Source organism: Toxorhynchites rutilus, chromosome 2 (genome assembly GCF_029784135.1).
Source record: "Toxorhynchites rutilus septentrionalis strain SRP chromosome 2, ASM2978413v1, whole genome shotgun sequence".
Classification (NCBI taxonomy): domain Eukaryota; kingdom Metazoa; phylum Arthropoda; class Insecta; order Diptera; family Culicidae; genus Toxorhynchites; species Toxorhynchites rutilus.
Window position 1 is genome coordinate 229437415 of NC_073745.1, and position 15175 is coordinate 229452589.

Sequence of the window (15175 nt, forward strand, 5' to 3'; positions counted from 1 at the left end):
TAGCTTACATCGTTTCGGGACCAAAGGCGCCATATTGTTTTATATTTTTTTCCTTTATTCCTTATTTCACATAATATATCCGAATACCAGAGTGGTTTTATTTTTCCTTTTTAAGTTATGATTTTTCAAAGTTACATGTTTTCATGTTTTCGGTTTTCGTTCAATATTTTTATGCTACTAAACTACTATGTGACCATAATCCAATTAATTGGCAAGTGTATTATTTAAAAAAAAAACTAGTAGGCTTTAATTTGATACGTCGATCATCTGAATCGGTTCAGTAGTTTGAAAGTAATAAATTTTTGATAAGTCATTTTTGGGAAAAAAAGGAAAAATGATTTTTGGACCATCGGTTAACTTTGAAAAATCATAACTCAAAAACGAAACAAAACGCTTCCCTGGTTTCGAGGTATGTTATTTGAAAAATCCTCAGCTTTCCAAGAAAAATATAAACATATATAGCGCCTTTGGTCCCGAGACCATGAAAACTGGTTTTTATAGTTACAATCAATAATAACGAAAACCTAATTCAAATTTTTTTCAACTGTAGTATTTTACCAAAAAATGCCAGCTAATTGGCTTTAATTTACTATATAAAACATCTGAATTGGTCCAGTGGTTCAAAAGTTATGAATTTTTGAAAAAAAGTCATTTTTGGCAAAAATGCGAAAATAATATGGAAATGGTTTGGCATGGAATGGCTGAATTTAATTTTGAAAACAAAAGAATTATCTTGTGTTAATGCCAAATTATTGTTTTTTTTAATATTCATTATCCGGCCGAATAGCAAACATTGGCCGAATAAGCCTGATACCGGATAGTTAAATTGCAATAAAAAAAATGGACCAAGCAAGAGAAGGCGATTCAATAAGTGGTTATGGCCAGAGAAAATCTTCTTCTGGCCATAACTGAGCTGCAAACACATTTATAGATATGTTTGATAATCATCTACCTCATCTATCGGTTTCTTTAGTAGACTCAAATAGAAGAATGTAATGGCTACACTTGACTACACGACCAACCTGCACGAAACACACCACAACATTACGAAATAGGCAGTAATGACTACCGGAGGCGATCTGGCGCAGTGGTTAACATCCTCTCACGCTAAAGGTCACGAGTTCAATGCTCACTCTCAACATTCTTCCAACGGAATAAATCCGTTGGTCCTAATGATGAACCAGCCAAAGGCTGAAAATCACTTTAATACAGAAAAAAAAACAAAAAAAGTAATCCGGCGTATCCGGCATCCACAAAGTGCCGCACGATGTCCGTATTCGATGCGGCGGGGTACCGTTATATGAACGCGCACACATCTGGACGAAGTAGCTTCACTGTTTTCGTCATCACATTTTTGCATCATATGCTCTGGAACATCCGCATCACTGCAGCGATTTAATTAGAATCACTGTTCATTTTATAGCAGAGGCGGTACTTGTGGTATCCCAAATATTTTTACAACGAATTGCTTGGAAAAACTGTATCTTTCGACGGTGAAAATTTCAGCTTATTCATCCTGTTGGATGCCGAGAGAAGAAATATGAATTCGGACATGCACATTAAAATTCCGACTAATATCGTGAAATAGCTGAAACATGCCAAAATTGACAGTGTATGATGTGCTGAAACGTTTTCGTGAACTTGCAACTGCTGTTTCGATGGATCAGATGACGCATCTTAGTGAAACATATGATCGGAAGGTTATCGTAATTTCGGTGCCTGCTAGCACCCAAACAGGGCGCTGAAGCAAAACCTGGGGTGGCATTGCGCATTTCGAAACGAGTAACTCGTTTCGAGAGAATTCGAACTCAAATCGAAATGGTTTTAGTATTATGTATATTTTTCGAGTTCATATTTTCGGTGTACTAGATTTAGATCAAAATTTGTCTCGTAGAGAAATGTAAAATTTTTGGGTTCGTAAACAAAGCTGGTCAAAGGCATGTCAAAACGATCGAAACGAACAAAAATCACTCGTTTCGCAAAATGCGCAATGTCATCCCTGGTCGTCCAAAGACGCGCTCGAAAATTGTACAAGTTTTTTTTTTCAATTTTGGAAGTGAAATTGTACGTCATATCCAAATTCCCCTGTAGTTTGCTCCCGAATGCATGTATGAAAAACACACGAGTGGGTAACATTTGCAACTTATGAATGATGAATGATTTTTGTGGGAATATAAAAATACGTTATTTGCGATTTGCGAATTACCGAATGGTTGAGAGAATTAGTTTAGATCTAATTTAATTTTGAAAGGTGGAAAGAACGGGAGAAAGCTAGAATTAAAGAAATAGAGAAAGCAATCAAGAAATAGAAAAAAAATATAGGAGGTTGTGTTCAAGACACGACCGCATTGTTGACGTAGAACTACGCTGTGGTTTAATTCAAGTCGTTTGTTTATAACTTCATTATTGTGCTCGCAGAACAATACATGCTCGAGATAAGCGCAGAGCTGTCATCCTGGAGAAAGTTTTGTTACTGGTAAGCGAATCCAAATCACATACAATATTCCAGAACGGCATTTACTTTCTTGATGACTAAAAGACGAAATAAATTTTATCTGCTAATCTCAACAACCTCGAAAAGAGTAGCACTGCTTCATTATGATCTAGATTAGCCCAAATGCAACCCTAGTTGAAAGCAGTTTTGCGTCTGGCACGCGAGCCCAAATAAATTAATAACTTAATATAACTCATTGAATAAATTGGTATTCCCCAAATATTTTTTTTGGTGCACAACCTTAACACCTGCTTCACCATAGCGTCAGTTCAATGCATTGATGACAGCAAACAAACAATATTAACTGGTTGAAAAAAGGCTGAATATTTGCCTCAGCAGAGATTCATTACTAATTCCCTAGCGTAAATATTTCCCCCCCGCTATCTTCCCTCCTTGTTTATATTTATCATTACGACTGCATAAATTGCAACACAATTTATGTCAATCATAGCATGCAAAAATTAGGCGATTGTTGCATCATTACAGGGTCAATGCACACGGGAGCAGATACAATTGGGGTTTCAGTACAGCGAAGATGCACTATTTTTACGTACGGGTTATGAAGCACGCATGTACGCACAAAAATATCCATATATCGATGGCTTAAAGCAACTAAATATACACACACTAATCTCTGTTTTCCGCTCTTCTCAACAGAAACCCTTTCTGTTAATCTTGCGAGTCTAGATTAGCTTAGCTGTCATCATTTGTGGAGAGAGTTTTGCTACCGTCATGCGAAACCAAATCACTAATAATATTCTAGAACATTTATTTTCTAGATGAGTTGACGATACCCTTGCTTGATGATTCCCCACACAATTGTGTAGCTCAGAACCTTTATGCAATGCCATCAATTTGATGCAATGATTGCAATGCCAGAGACATTGGTTGGAGTAATTTGGTCGCGTCCACAGTTCAATCCGAAACGAAGAAACGTAATAACGCAAAACATAAAAGAACTAGCGATATTCATTTTCTTGAATACAGAACGATACTGAAAGTTTCCCTTCCTTCCTTGCTTGAGACTTTGAACTTCTTCAGTTCATTCGTCTCTAACCTTCAAAAAGGCCCTTGGAAAACTTAACTTTATCCATCATATTATTACTCCACCCCCATTGCCTTGAGAAAGGCATTCGATCTCTCGCCGTCGAGCTCGTCCAGCAACGATGTTGTTCAGTCGATTTCCTCACGAAGAATGAAAGTTTGCCTCAGCGAGATCCACTGTTCAAACTCTAGGCAAATATACCCCTTCGTTCTTCTTCTTTTCCATTGTTCACGGAGACTTTACTCTTACGATTTCCCCTTCGTTGCTCGTCGATAAGTCGCTCGTTATTGACAGCTCTGTTCGGGAAAGCACACAAACGGACAGAACAAATATATGAGGTATTGGGAATGCTTCCAATTTTCATCAGTTTAAACCATATACAGACTATGGGATTGTAATGTATAGCATATCTTAGGGAATTTCCGATTCGTTTGGTATGTAAATCGCCAAAATCCGTTCGTGGTCAAAATAGTTATTAACGGTAACTTTATTTCATAAAAACGTGCCCTGTTTTCTGATTTGGCACCCTTAATGAAAGACGTAGTTCTAGATAAAAAAGAAAAATTAAAGGAAAAGAGAAAAATGGAAGGAAGGAAGAAAAGAAGAAAACAAGAAATAAAGAAAGGAAGTGAGAAAGAAAACAAGTAGAAAAGAAGGAAAGAAAGGAAGGAATGTTTCATAGATCACAAATGTTTATGAATTTTCTGAGGCTTGTTGCTGCTTGTACTTCATTTGAAAGTGTGTACAGTTTGTAACATTTGAGAAAAGTTTATGTATGTACCGTTTGGTTGATAACAACCAAATCATTGATTGTACAATATGCGTTCAACTTACATGTCAAAATCCAAACTGAGTATCTGAAGTTCATCAAATCAAGGAAACTTGCGGTTCGAGAAGTACGTATACTTGATGCAATAATTTCAGATGGAAATGTAAAATCCATTGATCGTTGACCTAAAGTGGGATTTGTTCGCCATTGAATTCGGAAATTGTTCCATTCAATATCTGGTTTAAACAATAATTTAATCAATACACTCTACTGATTACTAAACCAATGGTAGTCCTACGTCAACCTTTCGGTTATATCTTATGTATAACCCACCAATAGTTTTGATTCAGGAGAAGCCTATTTTGAAGACGATAACATAAATTTAGATGATAAATGAAGGATTTTTTTTTCAAACACAAATTCAAAATGCATATTTTGTATATCTCTTTCGCATCTACACACCCAATAGTAGTTACACCCAGAATCTAAAATACAGAATGTGACAGTGAATTATATCATTTGAACACCTTGAAGTGGAAAACATAATTTTTTAACTGCTATAAAAGTTATCTAAACTCCAGGTACTACTTTACTCACTCACTGGCGCAATACAGCACCCAAACATGCGCATAACGTGCCGCAATGAGAGGGTTAACAAATATTTTGAAAACAGAACTACGAACATGTGGGGAAAGCATTAACATTATGAACTACGTGAATCGTAGCGAGGTACACGTATTATGGGGGAATTAGATTCTGAACATCAAAATGAAACTTGCTTGTTGAAACTTATAGCAGTCAATTTGTATTTTGGACAAGATTGCTCAACTGAGCAATTATTGAGCTGAAGACGGAAGCTTCTATATATATTATTTTTTCTCAGATATCCAAACCATGATCATTAAACAATCTCTCATAAACAAACTAGGATGTTGTTCCGAAGTTCACTGAAGTGACATGTGTCATTCAAATAAGGGTGATTTCTATAATTCTTCGTGAATCATCTAATGAAACATCCTGGCGACCATCCGGAATCGATCGTATTTGAATGAATTCCCATGGCATCATTTAAATATTCATCGTCGGGAATAATCCGTACAGCAGAAACGATCAAATTCGAATTGAATCACGGCTCCCCGTGTGAATCACCCGCAACGGATAATGAAAACACAGCCCATTATAGTAATTTTCCTTACAAGCATCTGATCGCAATATACCGGCTAGAATATGGCAACCCTGTGGCTCTGGCGTGAGGCTCCATGTGGCTCATGGACAGAAAACGCAATCATTTTCCACCTCACGGCGAAACACGAGAGAAACTTTTGTACTACAACAGCATATTTCCTACAATCGCTCTGAAAACGTTGAAGATATTACGGTACATGCCAACCGGGTCGGCGAATAAGCTTTGGTATGAAAACCATAATATTTATACTGCACAACAGCAGTTCGTGGAGTGGAACTCGCTCACTTGTGCGCGCGGTCCACACACATATACAGTACCCCATGTGCCACTAGTAGCAATCCGCCAGGCTCAGGCAACCTAACCATCTAACCGAACTAATCCAAAGCAACCAGCCAACCGACCATTAAGTCGAGGGAATTTGTAATAACCCGCAATGAAAATTCAACTTCCCACCACCCCCTTCACCACATTCAACGTAACACAATAGATACTTGGTTTTGAACGGGGCGAATATAATACGGAGTTGAATCACATAACCCTCCGATGAAACATCATCGCGGCCGAGAATATATGCATTTGACCGACTTCCCGGAAATCGCTGACCCTGGTAGTACCTAGAAATTCGGAACAGACGTCCTCATACCTTGAAACACTTTGATGAGCTCGGGCATATTCCAACTGTTTAGCAAATTCTTCACATAAGTATCCATTATTGTTGTTGCGATCCGTTCGCTGCTGACTTCCGTCGCCGCGAGGGGAAATTTCCGTAATACCACCTGAATTAGATACAGTATTCTACAGTCCAGCGATCCACACAGACACAGTGCACACATACAGTGTCCCGCTCATTGGCACACACACATCACACTTCCACAATAATACGGTTTTCTGAACAGCAGCAACAGCAGTAGCGAGGGAAGGGAAGAAAACAAAAATAATCACATTTCACGACACTCCATCAATAAGTCCAACCTGCGTTGGGATCTCGATACACACTGAAATCGGTGTTCGAAAGCGGAAAGAAAATCAGAAAGTGTTTTGACGGACTGCAGAGAGACAGCAGAAGAGAGCCACACTTCGAGGCAGAACGTTTGCTCACACGCCGCTAGAAGGCTATGATTTGTTTATATTTGTTTCCCATTCGCACGCTCAGGTGAGCACGAGTGCGAAACAAGGATAGACAAACGCAGCGTGCACAAGCTGGTAATTGCTTTTCTCAGTATTCTCACCCCGTGGGGAGAGAATGAGATCAATTTTCCTCTCGAGGGCTCACGAGAGAGAGAGAGAGTTGGCGGTATGTTTCGTAATACTTGGAGTGTAGAAACGGAGGCAAAAGTTTAATTTTTGAATTGAAAGAGGGGGAATGTGTATAATCTCGGATTACAGTTAGTATTTCATGGGTAATTTTTGTCTGGCTCTTTCGAATCATGTCGAATTGCTACCTGGAGAGAAAGATTGGAAAGATAATTCAATTTCTAAGCAACGTTCGCTGCTTGTGGAGCCTTCAACTGAAAATAGCATCTCATTGGGCTGCTGATAGAGCATGAGGCAATTCTTGTGAGTTTATCACAAGAAATAATATTTTAGTGGTAAATCATGCTGCAATACAGGGGTAATATCAGATTGGAAAGTACAGTCGAAGCATGTGTCTGCTAATGCGAATGGCGATGGAAACAGAATGGTTCGTCAATCAACAGCGAATGAATAACGAGCTAATTTATTTGAAATATAGCTTTCAATTTTATCGCATGAAAATTATGATATTCCGCTTTTCACTTGTATTGGAAGGGGACACAACAATCGGTGTTTGTTTTCTAACAAGCAATTGTTTTTGGGATGTTATACATAAAATTTATTACAGTGTATCTTGTTAGTCTGAAAATATTTTTTTTGGATAGGACTATGTCTTTGATTTCTATATAGGGGGGTAACTCTACGAAAAATGTAACGATTCATAAAGAGTTTTCAAATACATATTACTCAAAATCGTTATTGTGACATAAGTTGTGTTATATACCATTAGACAAGGAACTTATCCAGCATGTTTGCTCAAGATATGAACAGCGAATAAAGTAAAAATAAGTTAACAATTTGACTTTTAAAATGGGTATGTTATTTCGATTCTACTGACCACTCGTTTTCCCCACAACGCAACGAGCAATCTTTTTGCCTACAATTCGGCGTTAGCTCACAATGTGATTAGATACGTATTATGAATTATTTTCAATTTGCCTATAATAGACATTTATCATTTGGCAGAATCAATGGAGAGATGATCTAGAAATGATCTTGAAGATGATACTGTATGGTTTCACTCTATTCTCCCCAAAGATTTGACGAGAGCTTGGCCCAAAAGGTTAAACGTTGACAAAGGTTTTATTAGATTAAAGTTTAGGCTGTTGTGCCATCAATTGGTGCTCGATTAACGGTTTATCGTGTACGTCTTGCTACTAACAATTTATGTAATTGTGGTCCAGGATATCATTATATCGAGCATGTTGTTTGGTTATGTAAAAATGCAATTAGTTAATTCAAAAAAGAAGTTCGAAAGGGTTTTTTTTTCATCAAAAGAGAAAAAATACAGATTTTGAACAACGAAAAAACTCAAATCAAATGCAATTACTACACACAATCATAGTCCTATGTCAAAATCCCGTCCGTGCCCCTAGGCCCAGACCCATCAACTTTTCATAATTTCAAATGTTGCTTCCTAGATATAAAATTAGATCAATTTCTAGTGCTTGATGCCTGCCGAATGTGTTTGAAGTCTAGTTAGAATTATTGTTAAATGTATTATTTTTAATCAGACTCCAGCTGAAATTTCAGTTCAGGAACTTTTTGTCCGAATTTTAATATGAATTATTTGTCAGAATCATTTTAGTAGGTCTCTCATCTACCTAGTGATCCCCGATAATCGTTCAATTAATCGATTAATCGAATACTTCCTACAGAAATCGATTATTAATCGAACGAATACTGCACAACCAATAATCGATGCGAACGAATAATTTACGTCGATTAATCGATCCAAACCTAGAGAAGAAAAAACACACGGCCGCTTTAGTTTTTTCGTGAAAATCAATCATTATCTTTGACGCTCCCGAGCGAATCGAGCTTCGTTTACGAGTCTAGGGGAGCGTGAAAGATAATAAATGATTTTTAGGCGGAATGAACACTTCTTTGTCTCCAGATTGCTTTCTAGCAAATGAGAAATATTTGGCTGTCAAAAAAGTCCTGCGGTATTTTTTTTTGAATTTTCATTTGTTCATAAAATTAGTTACAATCATCTGTTTTAAGTCAAATATGCGCCGTTTTGTTCGATGACTTGTTCCCAACGAGATGTCAACTTCATAATACCCCTGTTATAGAAGCTCGCTTACTTATTGGCAAAAAAAAAAATTCGGATAGCCAATTTTCACAGGCCTCTTTTGTGGCTAACTTCTGACTACCTAGCTCGTTCGCCATGGACAAAAACAGGTGGTAGTCACTTGGTGCAAGGTCCGGACTATACGGCGGATGCAAAAGAACCTCCCATCCGAGCTCCCGGAGCTTCTGGCGCGTCACCAAAGAAGTGTGTGGCCTGGCGTTGTCCTGATGGAAGACAATACGCCCTCTGTTTATCAAAGATGGCCTCTTCTTCATGAGTGCTACCTTCAAGCGTTCCAGTTGTTGGCAGTACAGGTCCGAATTGAGCGTTTGGCCTTGGTTTGGTTTGGGAAGCAGCTCATAATAGATTATTCCTTGACAATCCCACCAAACACACAGCAGAACCTTCCTGGCCGTTTATGAGGGCTTGGCCACTGTCTGAGCCGCTTCAGCGGGCTTCGGCTGCTACTATGTCGGTCTTTCTCGGCTAATTCAGCGATTTTGTCGCAATTTTCGACGACAGGCCTTCCGGAGCGTGGCGCATCTTCGACGACCTCTACACCAGAACGAAAACGTTGAAACCATCGTTGTGCGGTGGAAATGGAAACTGTATCGGGTCCATAAAATGCACAAATTTTATTGGCAGCTTGAGATGCACTTTTGCCTTTGTCATAGTAGTACTGTAAAATATGTCGGATTTTCTCTTTATTTTGCTCCATATTTGCGACACTATAACTCACGAACGACTTAACCAAACAAAACACTGTCAAGGACTATATTATAGCGCGCAAAAATACCTTTCCAACAAGCTATAGTATGACTCGATACAATGAATACAACTAGAACTACGCGCTTACAACGACACCTCGCGGAAATACCGCAGGACTTTTTTGACAGCCTAATATTATACTATAGTTATTTCTCTCAATGTGACGATTAATCGATTAATCGATTATTTGGAGCGATTGATCGTATCGAATAACTGCTGAAAAGTATTCGATTCGCTGATGCAAGATTAATTTCAAAAATCGGGGATCACTACATCTACCACCTGTAGTTTATGAAATGAAATTTGAAGTGAGTGGCACACAAAACACAGCCTTTAGTCATAAATATCAAATAACGTTTGCATTAAAAAAATGGACAAAAATTTCCGATTTTGACATATGACTATGTCTTTCAATTCTATACAGTGGGGTCACTCTACGGAAAATGTATGTAAAATGATTCATTGAGAGTTTTCAAATGCATATATTACTCAAAATCGTTATTATGAAATTAAGGATACAAATGCTACTTGACGATACTCTCCATTCATTTGGTACAAAATATCTAGAATACATTTCTTCTTTTGGTTCATATTAATAACACACACATTTGACTAACGCGCAAGAAAATTTCGCAAAAAGTTTTTTGCTTATTATTTATTAAAAAAAATTGAAAACAATCTCTATTCTAAGCATCGCAAAATTGAGTGTACACCTTAAATTAATCCAAAAAAAATTAACGTTTTAAGTAGGATCTTTGCGAATAATCGTAATTTTTTCTATCAGTGGGTGATGTTAACATCAAACCTCTGCTTGGGCAGTGTTGGTTTTTGTTTTTATGGTGTTTAAAAAAGTTTTAATCAAAATGGCAACTAAGAGAAAATAAATGGTACAATAATAGTAAATAAGATTTATCGAGGAAAGACATTGCGGGAAATAGCAGCTGCTGTAAGAAGAACCCACTCTACAGTAAAGAAAATCATAAACAAGCGGATATACGACGGAACCATGGAAAATTTCCCGGGTGGAGGATGCTAACGAATCCCACCTCCTGATGACGAACGAGTAATTGTGCCTTTGACTACCGAAGTAGTCAAAGCTCCTCTTTGAGCCGAGACGTAGTTCTTCGTTTTCAAAATAGTGTCTATTTTGTAGTCACTATATAACCCTGATTATCCGCGAAATAGTTGGGCAAGCTTACCGCGTATAACGAAATTCACGGATAACACAATAAAAAACTAAAAATGATGTGCAAACACGAAAAAAAGATATTTAAGCATGAAAACAATGTTTTATCAATATCGAAATGATTAAAGTATCCATCTATAGGGTCGTGTACCAGTGGCCAAAAAATGTAAAAGCCATGAATAAAAAAAAAAGCATGAGCCTACCACTCACTGACAAACTCGCTGTCGCGAATATTCCGCACCGCACCACAACCACATCCGTATATATATATATATATATATATATATATATATATATATATATATATATATATATATATATATATATATATATTTGACGTAGGACTACGTCTTTCATTAAGGGTGCCAAATCAGAAAACAGGTCACGTTTTTATGAAATAAAGTTAACGTTAATAACTATTTTTGCTGTGAACGGATTTTAACGATTTGCATACCAATCGAATCATAATCTGTATATGGTTAAAATGGATGAAAATTGGAAGCATTCCCATTTCCCCATACATTTGTTCTGTTTATTTGTGTTCCTTTCCGAACAGAGCTGTCAATAACGGGTAACTTATGCAGCCGCTACAATAGAAACAACGAAGGGGGATAGCGAGAAGAGAATATTTGCGAAATAAACTCCACCCTTGCATAGTAAGTTTGCTGTCGCTAGCGTATAAGTATTGCATCTCCTCTGAGGGTAATTCTCAGAATATTTCTGTGGCTGAAACAACAAAGGTGGTTTATTCTGCTCGTTTTGTGTTTTATGTTTCCCTTCGAGCTGTGAACGCTAGAGAATTCACTTAAAGTGTATCTGGCATTGTAATTAACACAACCGTCCGAGCCATGGCAAAGCAGGCGAATGCTTTAGCCAAATTAACGTATACAGAGAAATCAACGCATTCTTTCAATCAAATTGAAGACATAACACATTAAGTTCGTTATTGTAGAACCTATCCTAACGAAATCAGGTAAATTCTCGGCGATGACGTGATGCACGGACTCGTATATAGCATCGTGCACCATGCTTTCGGGTATCTTCGGCAAACAGCTAAGTATTGAAATTGGAATATAGTTGCTTACGTCATGAATGTTACCGCGTTTGTGAATCGGAGTTATTGCAGCTATTTTCCATAAACTCGGAAAAATGCAGTCGTTAAGTGATCGGTTGTGGATTATGGAAGCAAGAAAAGCGAGGGAGGCTGCACAATTTTTTATCAAAGAGAGAAGGTAGTCTGTCCGGTCCAGTGCATTTTGAAGCATTGATGGATACAAATTTTCGGATGATATCTTGTTGACTGAAGAATATTCGTAATATACTGGCAGTGTAGCAAGATCGCTATAATCGCTGTATCGCCCTCGAAGGCAGTTACGTCGAATAATAAAATTGAATTTTGCAAAAAAAATTGTTTTACTGTGTTACCTTATAAACTTTTCAGCCGAACTGTTATTTCCTTCTGTGATTTTTTAGATCTTTCCATTGTTCAATATTAAACGCAACTCGGAACGTTAAGAACTCATGAAATGTTGTTCCGTCCCACTTACTCTTTCAATATCGTATTATTGGCTCACATCATGAGGTTTTGATCTGTATTGCAATTTGCATTTTTTTTGTAAATTGTATTGCAGCATTATGCATTTTCTAACACATTAACACGAACATAATCTTAATTATTGGGTTGGGGAATAAGTTTATAGTAAAAATGAACTTATTTCTTCTATTTTACAACGAAGTGTTTGCTGTTTGGCAAAGAGTAAGTATTCATTCGATAAAACTCTTTCTGCTCGGCAAAACTATGTTTGAGTATTTTTGAGTTATAATTTTTTTAAATATTTTTGAGGCTTAGAAATGGAATACCCAGGAGGCAAAAATCAACATTTTCGACACCAATATACCGAGGTCATCATCGAGGTCAAAAATCTCCGAAGCAACCCGGAACATTTGCGACGTGTATGGAGAAGGTCTACAGCACGAAAATGGTTTGTAAAGTTCAAGAATGGCGACATTGATGCCGATAATACGGCCCTTCTGAATTCGACAAAGAAAGTCTCAAATCACTTTTGAAGGAGAACGATCGCCAAACCAGTTGGGAATTGGCGGGTAAAAAGATTCCCCAACCCAATATATTAAGATGGCCATATTTCGAGAACAGTTAGTCTTAGGATAAAACATTATATCTAATTTTTCATGTTGAATCGTAGATTCGTAGATTTCATGTAGATTCTATTTTTATGTTACTTTTCTTGAATGATTACGTATTCACAAGCATTGTAATTTCATAAATGTCAAAAAATTCAATCTCCATTTTTGTGAGTTAAATTAGACAGGTTTTCCAATAAAAATATACAAAAAATATTGTTCGAGTAAAACTTTTGATCAAACAAAATGTCATTTTTCTTAAATAGTTCATTGATTTCACAACAACTTTGTAAGACATCATATTTTTATCAGACATCTGGATTTTCAGTTACGATTCTCGAAAGAAAGATCAATGATTTTGAATACGCCTTTTTAAAAAAACATCGTATTTCAAATTGGTCATATACCATAAGTACCAAGTTTCATAAAAATCGGAGTCGAGTCAGCGGGCGGCTGATTTGGCGTTAAAGTGCTCAGTATCTATTTCATTAAAATTGATTTTCAATAGAGATAAAATTCAATCAAAAATTGAACAAAAACCGTAGACCCTTTCAGAATTACTAAATATATTGAACTTGAACATATGCTAGTTGTTACCCAAGATCAGTGGCGTAGTGTGTGGGCGTCAAACCCGGAATTTGCCGGGGGCGCTGGTCCTTTCAGGGCGCCAAAATCCAAGAATTTTCAATTGCAATTTTTCCCCCGTATTATATTTCATCTTTCAATTGAGTAAAAAACATCAATCATGAGTTGATGCTTTTGTCCGTACATGAAATCAATAACCTCTCTTTGGTTTTCGCAAAATTGAAACAACATAACATCACATTATATCAATAACCTTTGAATTTTTGGCTACGTATGCCTGGGCGCCCCTCCATGCTATGCGTTTTTTTACGGTATTGCTTACCCTTTCTGGAAGGTCGAAAATAATGAATTTTCATGATTTTTTTCCGGATGTTAGGAATAATGTGAAATATTCGGGTATTTTGGTTATTGTTTAATGTACGAATAATGATCATTACGCTGTTGACAGCTGGATGCATAGATGTTGTCTGAAAATTGGTATCTTGGCATCGGTTCTGAAGAAACGGGGTGCCGCAGAAAGAATTCAAGAAATATTTTGAAACTTTAGAATAATATCTGAAGCGTCACATAGGGGTTTTTGAAAAATCGAAACAATGCCAAAATTGTGGCTTTTTTTTGTTAGTAATGAGTTATTTTTCATGAAAAATCGGTGTTTGAAAGCTCTTAAAAACTATAAGCAATGAAGATCAGAAAACAGCTATGTAATGCTTCAGATAATCCACTTTTAAATGCTGAAAACAAATTTCAGTTAAATCGGTCGAGTAAATCCTGAGGCATCGATACATCCAGCTGAAAAAAACATTGTTTCCAGAAAAAAATGCGTATAAAAAGTCATACAGCAATACTGTATACTGTTACAACCTTGAGGTGACCACACATTTTTGGCTTTAACTTTCATACGAAATCAAATTTCGAACAATCTTTTCAGTACAACGTTTCTGAGAGCATGAACTTTCAAAATATGCGAAAAAATCGTTTTTTCGACCTTCCAGACCGGGTTCCCCCCTTAAGCTGCAATATAAGAACGCATACTGTACATACAATTGGAACAGCGTGGAGAAGCTTTAGCGCAGAAGTGATTGATTGAAGAAAAAAATTAATATAAAAAGAAACTATCGTTCGTTCCAAATAAATGTTTTGCGGAGTTTGTTTTCTCGAGTTTTCTCAAGATTGAATTCGAAATCGAAAACAGACACAATTGCATCATTTGAAGTAAATAAAACCCTTTCGTCGCCCCGTCTCCCAGATATGGGTGACACATTTCTCGTTCAAATTTAATAGGATTTTCAAAAGGAATTTGACTGCATAGACACCTAAATGTAACTATAGGATATGTAGAAAAATAATAAAATCATAATCATATTAATATAATGTTTATACTATACTTTTTATCAATTTATAGTACAGAAGGTTTGTACTGGAGTTTTTTGCGAACCCCGTATAATATGACTTTGGCATGTGCTATTGTTGTCAATTCGTCTTCAAATAGAAAGAAATTTCACTAGATCATGTAAAAGTTGTCTACAAACTATGTTTGGTCTTCATTTAATAAATCATCCGCAATTTCCCAGCAAACATTAAATCATAATCGCATATAATATCAATCAAAGTATGTATCGTGTATATTTGATAT

General features: G+C 36.8%; 1 protein-coding gene across 3 annotated transcripts in view; it reads right to left on the reverse strand.

The window, feature by feature from the left end:
• Positions 1–6495, reverse strand: part of LOC129767320 (uncharacterized) — a 31688-nt gene extending 25193 nt beyond the window's left edge. For 2 of the 3 annotated variants that reach the window (XM_055768052.1, XM_055768050.1), the window contains exon 1: positions 6138–6495. Coding sequence is in view for 2 of the 3 variants with exons in the window: in XM_055768050.1 (XP_055624025.1) it covers positions 6138–6327 (190 nt within the window). In the remaining variant the exon portion in view is untranslated. The remainder of the gene's footprint in view (positions 1–6137) is intronic. The other variant, XM_055768051.1, reaches the window with a different exon arrangement.
• Between the last annotated feature and the right edge of the window lie 8680 nt (positions 6496–15175).